Source organism: Hyalella azteca, unplaced genomic scaffold (assembly GCF_000764305.2).
Source record: "Hyalella azteca isolate HAZT.00-mixed unplaced genomic scaffold, Hazt_2.0.2 contig7632, whole genome shotgun sequence".
Lineage (NCBI taxonomy): Eukaryota > Metazoa > Arthropoda > Malacostraca > Amphipoda > Hyalellidae > Hyalella > Hyalella azteca.
In genome coordinates this window covers 150,216-167,363 of record NW_025937753.1, presented here as the reverse complement: position 1 = coordinate 167,363, position 17,148 = coordinate 150,216, and the positions used below count along the sequence as shown (strand labels likewise).

General features: G+C 39.7%; 1 protein-coding gene across 1 annotated transcript; it reads right to left on the bottom strand.

Annotated features, from left to right (window-relative positions):
* Window positions 1-5,053: 5,053 nt before the first annotated feature.
* Window positions 5,054-11,475, bottom strand: LOC108680730. The gene is made up of 6 exons (XM_018169618.2): window positions 11,218-11,475; window positions 9,758-9,787; window positions 8,585-8,783; window positions 8,041-8,187; window positions 5,850-6,203; window positions 5,054-5,414 (listed from the first exon to the last, which is right to left on the bottom strand). The coding sequence occupies exons 1-6, from the start codon at window positions 11,287-11,289 to the stop codon at window positions 5,386-5,388; spliced, it is 831 nt and encodes a 276-aa protein (XP_018025107.1). The 5' UTR covers window positions 11,290-11,475; the 3' UTR covers window positions 5,054-5,385.
* Window positions 11,476-17,148: the final 5,673 nt, after the last annotated feature.

Genomic DNA, 17,148 nt, shown 5'->3' with positions numbered 1-17,148 from the left:
GTGCACCTGCATCAGGTGCTGCACTCCGCCCTCTTCTGCGTGGTGAGTGCACCTGCATCAGGTGCTGCACTCCGCCCTCTTCTGCGTGGTGAGTGCACCTGCATCAGGTGCTGCACTCCGCCCTCTTCTGCGTGGTGAGTGCACCTGCATCAGGTGCTGCACTCCGCCCTCTTCTGCGTGGTGAGTGCACCTGCATCAGGTGCTGCACTCCGCCCTCTTCTGCGTGGTGAGTGCACCTGCATCAGGTGCTGCACTCCGCCCTCTTCTGCGTGGTGAGTGCACCTGCATCAGGTGCTGCACTCCGCCCTCTTCTGCGTGGTGAGTGCACCTGCATCAGGTGCTGCACTCCGCCCTCTTCTGCGTGGTGAGTGCACCTGCATCAGGTGCTGCACTCCGCCCTCTTCTGCGTGGTGAGTGCACCTGCATCAGGTGCTGCACTCCGCCCTCTTCTGCGTGGTGAGTGCACCTGCATCAGGTGCTGCACTCCGCCCTCTGTGTGGTGTATAATTGTCCGATTGGTTAAATACGATTGTATAAAAAAACTGATAAGACAATTGTCAATAAAACAAATTCTCTGGTCTTCAATGAAACCTGCTTAAAGGAACAACTTTTGCCAACCTATATTAATTTTGGACAATGTGCATATATCTTCATAATATCACACTTATTGTACTTGCTTTTAATTTTCAATAATAAAATTATATTTCTTTCATTTTGCATCAATATTTTAGTAATTTATTTATTTAAGAGTACAATTAAAATCTCATCTCAGTGATTGCAGAATGAACATACTGTCGCACGCAACAAACTTCTTGTCCGAATTTAGCATCAGAGTCTAGCACGACTCAGTAAATTTTAAACCTATTTTCTTTGAACTACGGAACTTTTTCCTAATCGGGGATATTTTTCACGAAGGGGCCTTATATCAATTATCTGATAATTTCCATCTTTCTGATTTTTAATTGATCTGTATTCTTTCTGCCTTCTGATATCTACCATATTCTTTCTCTATTCTGATATCTACTATATTCTGATTCTGCCTTCCGGTATCTACCTATAGAAGAACGCTGATACTGAAAGTCATGATGACTACAAAAACGTCTTCTGTTGATGTTTTTCATCTTGCATGATCAACGAAATCAATCTTGCATAATAATAATCTTCATCTTGAACGGACGCTTGTTGTTAACCCTATACTTTACTCTTATATAACACATATTGTATAATATAAAAACTTACTCCCAGTTGAAGATTCTTGCGATAAATTCTTTCGTCCTTGCCTCTATACTTGCTGTGATCCGCGAACGAAGGCAAAATCGAAAAAATTCTCACGAGCTAAACATCACCGTTAGAAAATTAGGTATTTATATACAAATTTTCATACAAATCTGTTAAGTATTTTAGAAAAAATTTACTCGCGTACGAAAGCAAAATATAAAAATTTCTATTTGTTAAATATCACCGTTGGATAGTTAGGAATGTATATTCGAAATTTCGTTCATATCTATTCAGTACTTTGGGAAAAATGTCTTGCTCACTGCTAATTTCGGCACGCATCGCCATATAACTCACAAATGAAGGTGAAATCGAAAAAATTCTCACGAGTTAAACATCACAGTTATGTCATAATGAATACGTGTACCAAATTTCATCGAGCTACGTTTATTAATTTTGGAGATATTCCTTGATAATTGAATTATATTCCTTGGTCACTGAATTAGGAGACCGGCCGCAAGTTCTGCCGTAAATTTGTCCGTTACGTAAAATTATAAATATTTTATATTATTTATATAAATATATATTTATATATTTTATAAATATATAAAATTTATATATTTTATAAATATATAAAATTTATATATTTATATTATCTATATAAATTCATCCATAAGTAAATTACGATATATATGAAGCCCGCCCCAGCCTGACGTGGACTGTGGCAGCTGGCAGCGGTGGACGCAGACAGCGGTGGACGCAGACAGCGGTGGACGCAGGCAGCGGTGGACGCAGGCAGCGGTGGACGCAGGCAGCGGTGGACGCAGACAGCGGTGGACGCAGACAGCGGTGGACGCAGACAGCGGTATAATGCCTATTGGTTAACACGACTCTCAGACAAATTAATGTCTCATATTGACCAAATATCGACACAGTTTCTTCATGTAGCACTGATGCGCCCCATTCCAGGGCCTATACTTTCAAAAAAAGTGAATAGTTCGTAAGTTCATCAGCCAATCATTGACGGCCTTTCAAGCAAAGTCCACCAATCATAGACAAGAAGATACAGCGTAAGTACTTACGTTCACTTAGCGAGTTTTGAAAGTATGGTCCCAGGTCACACTGGATACCGATCCAGTTATTTGGAAGTACCTTATTTCTCTTAGTATAAGTGCGTGTTACAGTGGCGGAAATGGCTATACGACCACCCTTATATTCTGAATAATTTTTCTTGCATAAAAAATGTTGGATTCTAATTATACGAGGTTAAAATACGCTTAAAAACGGTTCCAACGCTATACGGAAATAATAATTAATTCAAAATGTAGGAGAATAAATTATGAAAATCATAAAATACTCGGGGGAAATGGTTATGAGACCAATAGAGGTTTTCCCATTTTTTAATCCCATACGTGCACCATTCGTTTTAATAGGCAATCTTACCTCCTCTCGCCTTAATTACCTCAATGCATCTTCTCCCATGCTATATACTAAATAATCCAGTGTCTTTTGAGGAATTTTATCCCAGGAACGAAGGATAGCCGTGCTCAGGTCACTCACAGATTGAAACTGGCGCTTATTTTGGTAAACATCCCTCTCCATGATGCCGCATAGGTTTTCAATAGAATAGAATAGAATAGAAGTGTCGGCACTGAAGAAATAGGCCCATGGCCTGTTGCCGATTCTTGAATTTTCCGTGACTTGATTCACAAGGGATCCGGCCTTTGGAACCCGATCTTTCCATAGCTGACGATTGATTGAGATAGCTGCTGGACTTATTGCCTGGTCCGTAATTTGCTAGGCATTTAAGACTGCTAGGCAACCCCTCAATGGGGTTGAGGTAAGGGCTAGGCACTAGTCAAGCCAACGGCATAAAGGAGAAGACTGTGAAATAGCGTGTGCTTGTATGCCGTGGAATCTTGCCGCACTTGTAAAATAGCTGGAGTTGAATTTCCCTTTCGGCTGAACGCCCCCAAAACCATGACCGAACCAATACCAGGGCCTATACTTTCATAAAAGTTAAAGAGATCGTAAGTTCATCAGCCAATCATTGACGGCCTTTCAAGCAAAATCCACCAATCATAGACAAGGAAATAGAGCGTAAGTACTTACGTTCACGTAGCGAATTTTGAAAGTATAGACCCAGTTTGCCGCTTGGAAAAGAATTCAGGCTCACGGTCCAGGTGGTGCCAATGGCATCTGGACCATCAAGATTGACCGGCTGGACCATCAATTGATTGAATTTTTTCATCAACGAAGATAATCCCTCACCGAAATGCACATTTTTTTAGCTAGTTTTAGTAGGTTGATAACATGTTTTTGTTTGAGCATAGGGGCATTTTTCCGATTCTTGTTCTTGAATTTCTTCGAGTCATGCAAAATCTGACGGATGCGTCGTGCTGCCACATAAACTCCAGTGGCCAATTTTATAGAAGTAGAGGTAGCGCCAGCTATGGAAGCCTCTGAAAACAGTCTCCTAATATCCCTGTCGGTTAATTTTGGGGTTGGTACAGAGTACATTTTTTATACGTAGCCGTCCGAATTAGCAAAAAATGATTGTACAACAGTTTTTGCGCGTTTAATTTCCTTTGCGATGTCCTGTTGGCTTCTACCGTATTTCGCATAGGCCAAAATCTGCGCCTTCTCGGCCTCTGTGAGTCTTGTCCATTTTTGCATCTTTTTTACTTCGAAATAATATAAATGAAGACACTGAACTACACCAGAAGTACACCAGAAGTACACCAGAAGTACCCTAAATGGCGAAATTCAGGATCTTCTTCACGTTGCTGTACTTTTTAAACGTGAAAATATAACAGAAATATACTAAAATGATAAAAACCCATTATGGTCTTATGATCATTTCAACCTAGATTTTTCTAATTTTCATAATTTCTTTTCATATATTTTGAAAAAAAAAATAATTTTTTCGTATGACGTTTGAACCGTTTTTAAACGTAGTTTAACCTCGCATAATTAGAATCCAGTATTTTTTATGCAATAAAAAATATTCAGAAAAAAACTTGGTGGTCGTATACCAGTTTCCACCACTGTATGCCCATAGGTTTTTCCTAGGTATTATAAAATAGTGCTCTTCCCTAACAAAATTTTGAGGTGGGCGCGACTCATCATTAGGGTCCGCCTAGGACTCCGGGAGCACGTAAATTAGCTTCTCAAAGACAGCCTCGGCTCAGGGTTTGAATGGCAGCCTCTGGGCAGCTTGCTAGCTCCGTATTACTCGGCTCGCCCAGCCCTTGTTATACTCTCAGGCGATTAAAAATTAAGACCCTTAACAAAATATAGAGCCAATGGCGGCTCTGGATTAAGCAACGCCTAGGACTCGGGGAGCATAGTCCACCGCAGCTTCCATATGTCCGCTTTTCGGTCTACATTCCGGTCCCCGAATCAGACAGCTACAAGCGCCTGGTACTTATTCGGCCAACTCTTGCCCTTCTCTCAGGAGACTGTAAAGTCGACAAGAAGGTTCTGACTAGTCGTTGATTACGATCAGTTGGCCAACTGACCCAGTATAACTCGATCTAACGCGAACATAGCAACTCTGGGGCGGAGGCTGCAGCATACCCCGAATTTTGTTAGGGACGGAATGGAGTTTCTGACCAGAAACTTATTTCGATTGAGTGGCCAAGCAGACCCAGAATTTGCGCCGACTGTAGAGGCTATATTCGGCCTAAGTCTGGGTGGTCCCAAATTTTGATAGGGTTATTAGGTTGGTCTAAAATCTAGCATTATTTAGGTGAGTGAGTAACTAACTTCTACTAAGGTTAATGAAGAATAAAACTCTTACTAACTTTTGAAACATGAACTCTTATTAGGTTATTGAAATCCAAACCTTCATCAATTTACTGAATAAACAAACATTCATATAGAGTTACTGAAAATCCAAAATTACATATTAATTATCTGGAATACAATTTCTCATCAAGGTCAGATTCTCATCAAGGTGAGGTTTTCGACACCTCCAGCGCAAATGACGTTGACGAAATAACAGTAAATCACAGGTATTTCAACGATAGATGACTGGTTAGAGTTATTAGTTTATCAGGTGATTATAAAGACTTCAATGGGCCGGGCCATCTTAAGAGGTTAGATGCCGACGACCCAGAGTGGAAAATTCGTCAGCGTCGCACAGGATGTCGATGGAGTTTTCGTCTATCAAGCGACTGTAACGAACCCACCCGGTGCTGGGATTTGAAAAAAAAACTATGTTAGAGGTTGGTTTTCAAAACCATGTATAAAGTTAGTGATGTAAAACCAGGTTGGTATGAAGTTAGTGATGTAAAATCACATAACATCTAGTGATCGCCGCATCATAACATCCTTGCTATATGTACCTTCATGATGTTAAGATTTACCAACACAACATGAACACATCTATTAGTCATGAGTTCGTATAAGTGATCATGAGATTATATCATAACAGATATTGGGATTACATAAAACATCTCGAGGATATATCAATATATCAATTTGGTCCCATATTGCACCATAAATATTGCGCTTACATTATTGCATCTATTTTGCGACCACATCAAAGTACAAATTATCAAGATGTCATCCCATCTAGTCGTCTACACACACTTACATACATCACACACATGAAATATTTGATGACTTACCGGTAACAATTCCAGTGCCAATGCCTGTCGCAGAGTCGGTAGTTGTCGACGTGGTTGTTGTCGAAGTGGTTGTGGTAGTGGCTTCCACCGCAGTGGTACTCAAACTTTGGCCGAAAGTCTCTCCAGTTGGCAACCCGTAGGCAACCGCGACGTTTCCTCCGTTGCGTGCGACGTTTCTTCCGGCACCAACGACGAAATTCGCATGGAACGAAAGCGTTTCGACGTACTTCACCAGACCGGCCACGGTGATGACAAAACCGGGGTAGGAGCAGCCACCGTCTTCTGCGGTCCACGTCACGTCGAAGTTGTTGTTCACATCAAAGGTTGCTGCCACTGTCAGTACTTTGAATGAACCTGTAGTGGGGAATAAATGACTATATACATCGTGGAAATGACTATACTTATACTCTTATAAATATAATCATTATATTGTTAGAAATTTCCACATTCCTTAGGATATAAATTTGTTCTTTTTCTTCATACCTATTGTTGGGTATCTATTTGTAAATAGTTTTGTTGGCTGAAATGTGAATGCGTCTTGATTCCTCAAGCTTGCGGGACCAGTCGTCTATGGGATCAAGTTCCACAATAAAAGTTCAACCTGTTTACCGTTTTTGTATTAAGCCTAACAATATTAGTATTACATTATAAATATAGTCACATCAAAGGTTGCGTTCACAGCCAGTACTTTGAATGAACCTGTAGTGTGGAATAAATGACGTTACTGTTGAGTGGAATGAATGATTTAAACATCATGTAAATGACTATATTTATACTCTTACTTATAAAGAAAATAATCATAAATACCTGAGCCTCGTTTAGAAACGTGGTTAAAATCCCAGCAAGAAGCATGATTAAGATGGCACACAACTTCCTTACCGATAGCGTACAAGCTGTCTCAATTGGAAACTCGAAATTTAGAGAAGCGAGGGTGAAAAGCGGAGTTACACAAGGCTCAGTGCTTGGACCGATCCTCTTCCTCATCCAAATCGCCGACACCGATTCGGAACTTACCCACGCATCTACATCGTCATTTGCGGACGATACAAGAGTGCTGATGAAGATCACAGATGACCTAGACTGCCAGAGGTTACATGATGACTTTTCGACAATTTACGATTGGGCCTTAATGAACAATATGCCGTTCAACGGCACCAAGTTTGAAGTGATGAGATGCAGAGTTGGCACAGAGACCGGGATGCTACTTGGCATCAGATGCCACATCGCTACTTGGCATCAGATGGCACAGAAATTGAGGAGAAGCAACTAGTTCGAGATCTCGAAGTGTTGATGAGTACCGAAGAACCTTTCGATGCCCACATCGAGGAAATAGTCGCGCGAAGCAGGCAACGGATGGGGTGGATCTGGCAGACATTTCGAAAGAGGAAGCAGCACCTATGATTACACTCTTCAGAGCCCTTGTGCTCCCCAATCTTGAGTACTGCTGCCAACTTTGAACGCCGTTCATGACGGGCGCGGTGCGGAAACTTAAGACAGCCCAGCGGACCTTCACATCCAGGATCAGAGGTATGAAGGAGCTGAAGCTGGACTATTGGGGAATATTGAAACACATGGGACTGTACTCATGGAGAGGAGAAGAGAGAGATATATCATACCTGAAAGATGATAACCGGACTAGCTCCCAATTCAGAGAGTGAGATATCCAAAATAGTGACATATTACATCGAAAGGAGAGGGAGACTATGCAAGATTCCCCCATTTAATAACCGAGCCGCGGCCAGAATACAGACTCTTCGGGATGGATCCTTGCCAAAAGAGCTGAGAGGAGGGGAGTTTACCCTTGCAACATTCAAGAGACGACTGGGCAATTGGTTTAAAAAGATCCCGGATTGTCCAGTAATGGGAAACTATCCTCAGCAAGTGACAAGCAACAGCACCTTGCATCAGCTGGCCCAAAGGAGGGCAAATATACAGAACACGTCCAACGTTACATCCAGGACTCGAGGGCGGGGTGACCTGCCTTTCGATGACTCGAAGACGGAGGACGACGAAGGTGAAGCATCAGCGTGACCGGGGACTAGGAAGTCCTAAACTCATCAAAAGGTCTTAAGGTCGTAAGCCTAAACACCCGCCTAAATTGGGCTGGAACAGAGGTGGGTTGGACTAATCTATCGCACCCACCGAAATTGGGCTGGACCAGAGTTGGGTTGGACTAATCTATCACACCCACCGAAATTGGGCTGGACCAGAGGTGGGTTGGCCTGGTAGATGACTACGGGGTTTGCCGCTGCTGCCTGCTGGTTAGCGCACGAGAAACTCGGCACAGTTGCGTTGTAGGTGAGGCAGGTGGTACCATTGAAGGATAGGGTGGAGTGTCCTGCGAAGTTAGCGGAGGTTAGGATTCGAAGCAGAAATCAACACCGATCGCAGCAACAGGGCAGGTTCAGAGCAAGCTTGAAGCAGGCTTTGGAGCAGGATCGAGCATTGCAGCCTCACGCCAGTTAGTTCGAAGCAGGATCTAAACTGCCAGCGCCGGAAGGAGCCGAATGGCAGCACGGAATTTCATTTATTGAAATGGGTCTCAAAAAGGGACATGTCTGCCAAATGCCTTCTCCTCGACTGCTTCTAGCCTGCCCTGCACGGCGCCGACCCGGCTCATACAATCCGTTCATTTTCACTGGGTTGCAGCCGTTAGTAATGACGTATTTTCATAGCTGCATTTGCCAATTATTATTGCAGGCCATTAGTACTAGATTAATACTACTTATTATTACCGGCCACGGCGGCAGCGTTGACGCAGTTCTTGAAGGTGGTAGCGCTCTGTTGGAAGCTTCCAAAGCATTTCAACATCGCCGGGTGAGTGTATGTGCGGCCATACACGACCCCCTTCTTGGACTTGATGGTCTGAAACACGACCGAAATTTGGACCTTCTTGCTGCAGGACTTCATGGGGCCTTGGGGGTTCACAAGCACCTGCAATAAATAGAATCGTTAGTGAATGTTAGTGATGACGGGGGTATTGGTTAAACTCTTATCAGGTTATTGAAAATATCAGTTGCACTAATCCACATACCAGGAAAAATGTGCCGGATCTATGGATTCAAATGCCTGCATGTTCATATTTGAATGCCTGGGCCAATACTTTCAAAAAAGTTAAGAGATCGTAAGTCCATCAGCCAATCATTGACGGCCACGCAAGCAAAATCCACCAATCATAGACAAGAAAATAGAGCGTAAGTACTTACGTTCACTTAGCGAGTTTTGAAAGTATGGCCCCTGCTCCTTGACTGCTTATCTTGAGAGGAACCCTAGCAAAATTTATTTGCGGGACCGACTCTATAACAGAGGCCAACCAGGACTCCGGGAGCACGTAAATCAGCCGCTAATGTCCGCATCAGGGGCCATACTTTCAAAACTTGCTAAGTGAACGTAAGTACTTACGCTCTATTTTCGTGTCTACGATTGGTGGATTTTGCTTAAAAGGCCGTCAATGATTGGCTGACGAACATACGATCTCTCAACTTATTTTGAAAGTATAGGCCCAGATCTGCATTTGAAAGGCAGCTTGCTAGCTCGGTATGACCTGCCTTGACCAACCCTTATCATACTCTCAGGACTGTGAACAGTATGAGAGTCCTGTGTGAACAGTATGAGAGTCCTGTGTGAACAGTATGAGAGTCCTGTGTGAACAGTATGACTCAGGACACACTTGCCATTTAGGTGGCCAAGCAGACCCAGAATAACTTTTTCCCGATTGTAGCGACTCTCGGGTAGAAGCCTAGGCGGTACATGAATTTTTATTAAAGAAGGGTAGGAGCTTACAAAAAATCTTTTGCTGGAAGATGTACGTCCATACTTAAATGAATTGGAATTATGTTCTGAATCTTCATAAAGGTTGACATATTCAATTACATTGAGGTGTGCTTGTGATAATTATTTATACTCACATTAACTGCAGGGCCTGTTGGCAGTCCAGCCTGTGGGCAAGAAAAAGCTTAATTCAATATACATTAAATACATTAATGATAATAATGATCGCCCGACAACATATGTTCGGGCTCGTAATGTAGACATTTTAATGGAAATGATTGGAAATTTATTAATTTCATTAACCATTATTATGCTATATACCGTTTGATGTTCAAAATATATTACCCAGAAACATTTGAAGTTTATCTGAATGTAATTCTACAAAGTTCTGTACAACTGCAACACGCGAGCGAAAAAAAAAGCAGAAATTTTTTGACAAATTCTACAACAAAATTTTTTTGTTGGATTTTTCCACAGCTGCGCTTATAGCGAGTTGGTCACTTATGGGGTAACTGGAGAAAACTGGAACAAATAATAGCGGAACAAATGTTAGCGGAACAAATGTTAGCGGAACAAATGTTAGTGGAACAAATGCTACTGAAAGAAATGCTGCTGGAACAAATGCTACTGGAACAAATGCTACTGGAACAAATGCTACTGGAACAAATGTTACTGGAACAAATGCTACTGGAACAAATGTTACTGGAACAAATGCTACTGGAACAAATGTTACTGGAACAAATGCTACTGGAACAAATGTTACTGGAACAAATGCTACTGGAACAAATGTTACTGGAACAAATGTTACTGGAACAAATGTTACTGGAACAAATGTTACTGGAACAAATGTTACTGGAACAAATGTTACTGGAACAAATGTTACTGGAACAAATGTTACTGGAACAAATGTTACTGGAACAAATGTTACTGGAACAAATGTTACTGGAACAAATGTTACTGGAACAAATGTTACTGGAACAAATGTTACTGGAACAAATGTTACTGGAACAAATGTTACTGGAACAAATGTTACTGGAACAAATGTTACTGGAACAAATGTTACTGGAACAAATGTTACTGGAACAAATGTTACTGGAACAAATGTTACTGGAACAAATGTTACTGGAACAAATGTTACTGGAACAAATGTTACTGGAACAAATGTTACTGGAACAAATGTTACTGGAACAAATGTTACTGGAACAAATGTTACTGGAACAAATGTTACTGGAACAAATGTTACTGGAACAAATGTTACTGGAACAAATGTTACTGGAACAAATGTTACTGGAACAAATGCTACTGGAACAAATGCTACTGGAACAAATGTTGCTGGAACAAATGTTACTGGAACAAATGTTGCTGGAACAAATGTTAGTTGAACAAATGTTAGTGAAACAAATGTTAGTGGAACAAATGTTGTTGGAACAAATGTTACTGGAACAAATGATACTGGAACAAATAACATGTTAATATATACCAGTTATTTTAATATAGTCCGATAACAGTTTTATATAACAGTCCGATATAATAATAGTTTTAATATCGGACAAAAATAAAACAATATTATTGTTTAACAACATGTAATTTTTTTTACCTGGGCCTCCATGGTGAAGGCTGTCAAGACCCCCACAAAAATGAGGGGAATGAGGGGAAAAAAAGCTACCATATTGTCCTGAGTACTACACTTCTATTAATATATATTATTGAACACCGGACGAGGTTAGTGTATAATATTTTTTAATTAGTATTCTTTAAGTTATTATAGCAAATTTAAGTGGAGAAAAAATTTTTAATTAGTATTGTTTAAGTTATTATAACAAATTTAAGCACCAGACCAACGTTACACCACGGCGTCCACTGCACAAGTGAAGGGGGCAGCGCCCCTTGGGCGGGTGGCTACATCCCCCCTGGGCAGGGGGGCTGTATTAACCCCCAACTAACTCCCCACTGTCCCTAAATAACCCCCACTAGTCCCCTCACTAACCCCATCGCAGGTGTTAGTGAGGGGGTCAAGTCCACGGGGGGGGGTCAAGTCCACGTAGCACTTGATACCATTTATATATTGACGAAAGTCGAAAATTCTAATAACAAGTGGTAAACGCTAGAAAACAAGTGGTAAACGCTAGAAAACAAGTGGTAAACGCTAGAAAACAAGTGGTAAATGCTAGAAAACAAGTGGTAAATGCTAGAAAAAGTGGTAAACGCTAGAAAACAAGGGGTAAACGCTAGAAAACAAGTGGTAAACGCTATGAAACAAGTGGTAAAGGCTTGAAAAAGTGGTAAACGCTACGAAACAAGTGGAAAACGCTATGAAACAAGTGGTAAACGCTATGAAGCAAGTGGTAAACGCTAGAAAACAAGTGGTAAACGCTAAAAAACAAGTGGTAAACGCTAGAAAACAAGTGATAAACGCTACTATTAGCTTTTAAAATAAAATGTTGACACGATATAAATTGAAATTATACTTAGTGGGGCAACGGGCCCACGCGTGTCACGGGGCAAAGCGCCCATGGTGAAGTCTTGTGTTATACATCATTAGATTTGTCTCAATGACCTTTTCAAACTATGACTAGCTTTTTGGATTACAAATTACAAATTACACTTCCTATTGCATGATTTTTTTTTATTTGCCGCCTCAAGGCAGCAAGTTTAGTTTCTAGTTATGCGTATTTATGACCCCTTATCGAGTTAATGACTCTTGAATTGCCGAAAGTTGATTTCAGTCAACACCAATGAGCCAAAAGTTGATGAGTTTTATGGTGTTGGCTGAAACCACGATTAAGTACGAATTCTCTGCACATAATATCTGGATTATGGACAAAACTGGAACGAAGTTTTTTCTGATCAACTAAATATATTTTTTCCAGTCAAGGATACATTTTTTCATGTCAAGGACGAATTTTTTATCGCAAGGATATATTTTTAAAGTCAAGGATATATATTTTTATGTCAATGAAATATTTTTCTTCACGTCAGTGATAGATTTTTTAAGCCAAGAGTATATTTTTTTCAAGTTAAGTATATGTTTTTTTTTAGTTGTTAATAAATGAGTGAATGTTATATTTTTTATTACATTTTCTTATTTAATCTGTAAAGTGTTGTTTCTTTCATTTTTAAAAGAAAAATATTCATTTGTGGTAAAGGGACCAATGGTGGGCGCCTTGCCCCAAGCCCATGGGCCCATTGCCCCAGGGGTGGGGCAATGGGCTCATTTGACACTTTTTACAAAATAGTGTTTCATTAAAAATTGAATAAACATATAGGTGTCTAATTCACATCATATATTCCTCATTAGTTGTACCTTTAACCAAAACAAAGAACCACCTCGAATCAATTAAAACTTCATCAAAAATTTAGTTTAAAAAAAAGGGGGGGGGGCGCGCTGCCCCATGTTGCCCTACTAAGAATAATATGCGTTTAGAAATTACTTTTTAAATGCAACATCCTGAAGAATCCAGTGTCTCCGACGTTACACATGTACAATAAATTTCTAATTTTATTTGCAAATATTAGAAAAAAATTAATTTTAAATTTTTTTTTTTAAATAGAAAATAATTATATTTTCAAAATTATTTATTCTGTCAATTGATTCATGCATTCTCTCCAACTTTACGCAAGTGTGCAAAATTTCAGATCGATTTAAAAAGTAGAAGTGTGTTAAGTATCGATTATAAGATTTGTAGCAGACAAACAAACAACAAGAAGTGAAGTTAAAGAGAAGTGTTGTAAAAAAGTACAGTGCATTTGTAACAACCCAAGATATTAGAAAATTTCTAACAAACCTCTGAATTTATACGGCCAAGCCACGCAACGTAATCGAAAAAATAGTTTATTATAGTATGTGCTTGAATTCAACATTGCGCACTGCTTACGAGCTGACTTTTACAGACAGTGTACCTGTGCTAGCTTCATAACTATAACTAGCTTCATAACTAGCTTACCGAACCATTAGTAGTTTGACAATATTATATTTTTCATAGTTCAATTAAAGGTAATCTACTTCATATATTATTTAGATCATAATATAGACTTCTTGTACTAGTTTTTATAGCACTATTTTTGATATTGTTTCTATAGAACCGGTCAGTAATCGACCCGAAAGCTTTGTCTTTTTTTACTGTCATATGTGAAACTGAAAAAAACTGTCATCAGTGAACGCTATATGTAACTCTGAACTGTCATCAGTGAACGCTATATGTAACTCTGAACTGTCATCAGTTATTAACACAGTCAATAATGTTAAGTACAGGTTAAGGACAGGTTAAGGACAGGTTAAGGACAGGCTAAGGACAGGTTAAGGACAGGTTAAGGACAGGTTAAGGACAGGTTAAGGACAGGTTAAGGACAGGTTAAGGACAGGTTAAGGACAGGTTAAGGACAGGTTAAGGACTTTACCTCCCTATTTACAGTTACTAGTTACCTCCCTATTTACAGGTACAAGTTGCCTCCCTATTTACAGTTACAATTTACCTCCCTATATACAGTTACAATTTACCTCCCTATATACAGTTACAAGTTACCTCCCTATTTACAGGTACAAGTTACCTCCCTATTTACAATTAAAATCAACTTTAGTATGTATTGCTAAAAAATATTAACCGTTAAACAAGCCACTGAGAAGTAACTGAAATGTTCAACGCAAAATCCGTAGACTTCAGTTGATTTGTCGCTGTACAGGAGCTATATTTTTTATATATTCTCTCTATATTTTTACATGTTATTTTTTTGGTCGTGGACAGCGATGCCTATAAGTAAGATAGGCAGAATATATATAGGCAACGCTACCTAACTAATTTTGTAGGCCTATAGTAGACGTATTTTATATCAACTAGACAATTTTTTAGTTCACTAACTACTAGCAATAAGGGATATATAAATTATTAGTTAAAGTAACACATATAACATATGTGAAATTTGTGACATATTATCAGCTTTACATTGTACACTATATACTGTTATTATACATTACATGTTATATATAATGAATTATTTGTTACATATCATAATAACAAATTTATGATGCGGGGTGGGGCAGAGAAACTTGCTTATTTGAAAGATATATTATAACAAAAGTATTGAATATATACAAATGAATTTTATAGTAGCATATTTAGAAACAATTAAATATTAAAATTTATAAATTTTAAAGATGATATCACGCAAATGACATCATTAATTGTCAATATATTGTGTAAATGTAACGCTGCTGCAACATGTCATGTAACGCTGCTGTAACATCTGTCTCTTATACACATCTAGATGTGTATAAGAGACAGGCTGTAACATGTCATGTAACGCTGCTGTAACATGTCATGTAACGCTGCTGTAACATGTCATGTAACTCTCCTGTAACATGTCATGTAACGCTCATATGTAACTGCCTTCTCATTTTCTTTTAATAACCAGGGACATATTATTACAACTCGAGATGTTTCGCACCAAACAGTCACACGTTGCGAGTGTGTCATGGGGTGGGGTGGGGAGCGATAATCCCGGTTACGGTAGGGGGTGATGAAAATGATGGTGGTGATACGGTTATATTCGAGGTCATACAAGGTCATAGGTGAAGTTATTCACGCTTGTTTGCTCCTGCATGAATAAAGAATTCACGAATGAATGAACAATTCACTGAATAAATAAAGTGAATAAAGAATCCACTCTCCTGCGTCGAGAAAAAAGCCCTAATACACGCAGCCTTACGAGCAACGAAGTCCCAAGGAATCAGTTAATAATAAATACCATATACCATATACCATATACCGTATACCATATACCGTATACATATACCATTTACCATATACCATATACCGGATACCATATACCATATACCGTATACAATATACCATATACCGAATACCGTATACCATATACCATATGCCATATACCATATACCATATAACATATACCGTAAAGTCCCGCCCGCATTAATTATACCGGTATTAAGTTTTTTTTAAGTATTTTATTTTCTCCTTTTTAGTCCGTTGCTACACATGAAAAACGTTGTTGCGAACCAATTTACTTGACTTGATGTACGTATCGATGATACGCAGCGTATCATCGATATACGCAGTCTAAACACGAATATCCTCCCGAGGATGACGTGCATTAAAGGTTCCCAACCCCTGCTTGTGAGTTCCTTTAGAGTTTATAACTACTGCACAAAGGTCAGCCATCCTACATAATATTCATTTTATTTCAGTTGGCCACGCAAATGCACGAAAGAAAATTCTTTTCGAAGTTCTGTAGAAAATTGTATTCGAGGGGATACATTGTTGTTCCCGTATTTATTTGGGGGCGTGGCTGTAATAAAGAAAGGTTCGGTAATGAAAGACATTAAAATACGAGAAAACTAGCAATGAACGAACGGCGCTAACTGATGATAATATTAGTTAGGCAAGCGGGTCCTGAAATGGTCTTGTATTTAAGCCAGGCTTTGCTCGCCAACACAACATCGGCGGCGCACCGCGTCAACGCGGCAGCGGCGTCCACAATTTCTCGGTCGACATTTCATTGAATAAATACGCCTGGAAACGCGCAACAAATTATTGATTATTGTATTGTCATCGGGAGCTGAGCTTCCCTAAAAGTTTCAGAGCGCTAGCTAGCGGGAAAGTTGGTGAAATATCTATTGCAAGATTTGATCATCACAAACAGACAGACAGACAGACGGTCACGAAAGCGAGCTAAGAAAAACGTGGTAAAAATAGTCGACAGCTTTCAACAAAATTATTTGGTATGCAAAATTACGGCGACGGTTCACCTCGTCCTTAAATTATTGACATATATGGTTAGAAATCACGTGTTTGAAATGTATAAATTGAAATTTTCATTATATAGTGAATGTCACTTATTTCTTCAGAAAATGTCCGCAGACTTTTAATTACTCACTCATCTCACTCCACAATTTGTCGTAAAGCCTCGAACATTCTGCTCTCCAGCTTCTCTCAACCTTCACTGAATTACCATTACTTCTCCCACAACCATTGGTATTGAAGCCAACTTCTCGTTTCCCACTTTCTCCCTAAGACGGGATCTCCAATTCTTTTTCTCTGTAATTTGTCCTCAATACAACTTTTTATTTCCTATATTCTATTTAGCCAAGACTCAACCACTAATCCTTCAAGATTTTGATACCACAATACCCTTTCTCGTTTCGGGCGTTGTTCTTCCTAGCCAAGAAATAATCCCCCACAAGACGCTACTTGCTCACTATAACAGGCACTTTATGTCCACTGCTTGTGCGTTCATTGAGTTGGGTAGCATGAGAAGGAGTTCGATCCATCAGCCAGTTACCCGTGGCTTAACAATCGCAGACACTTCACGCGGCACGAACTCCTCCTGTTCCGAGACGCTGGATTTTTAGATGAGACGAAGTGCAGGAGCCTAGTTCCTCCAAGACCGCGACAGCAGGTGATCAATGATTGATGACAAGCTTATGAGTAAATTATGAATCGCCAGTGGCATGTTGTAACGGTTCGTTGGCTACTATAAAATATAAAAGTTTTCAAATGTGAATGAAACTCAT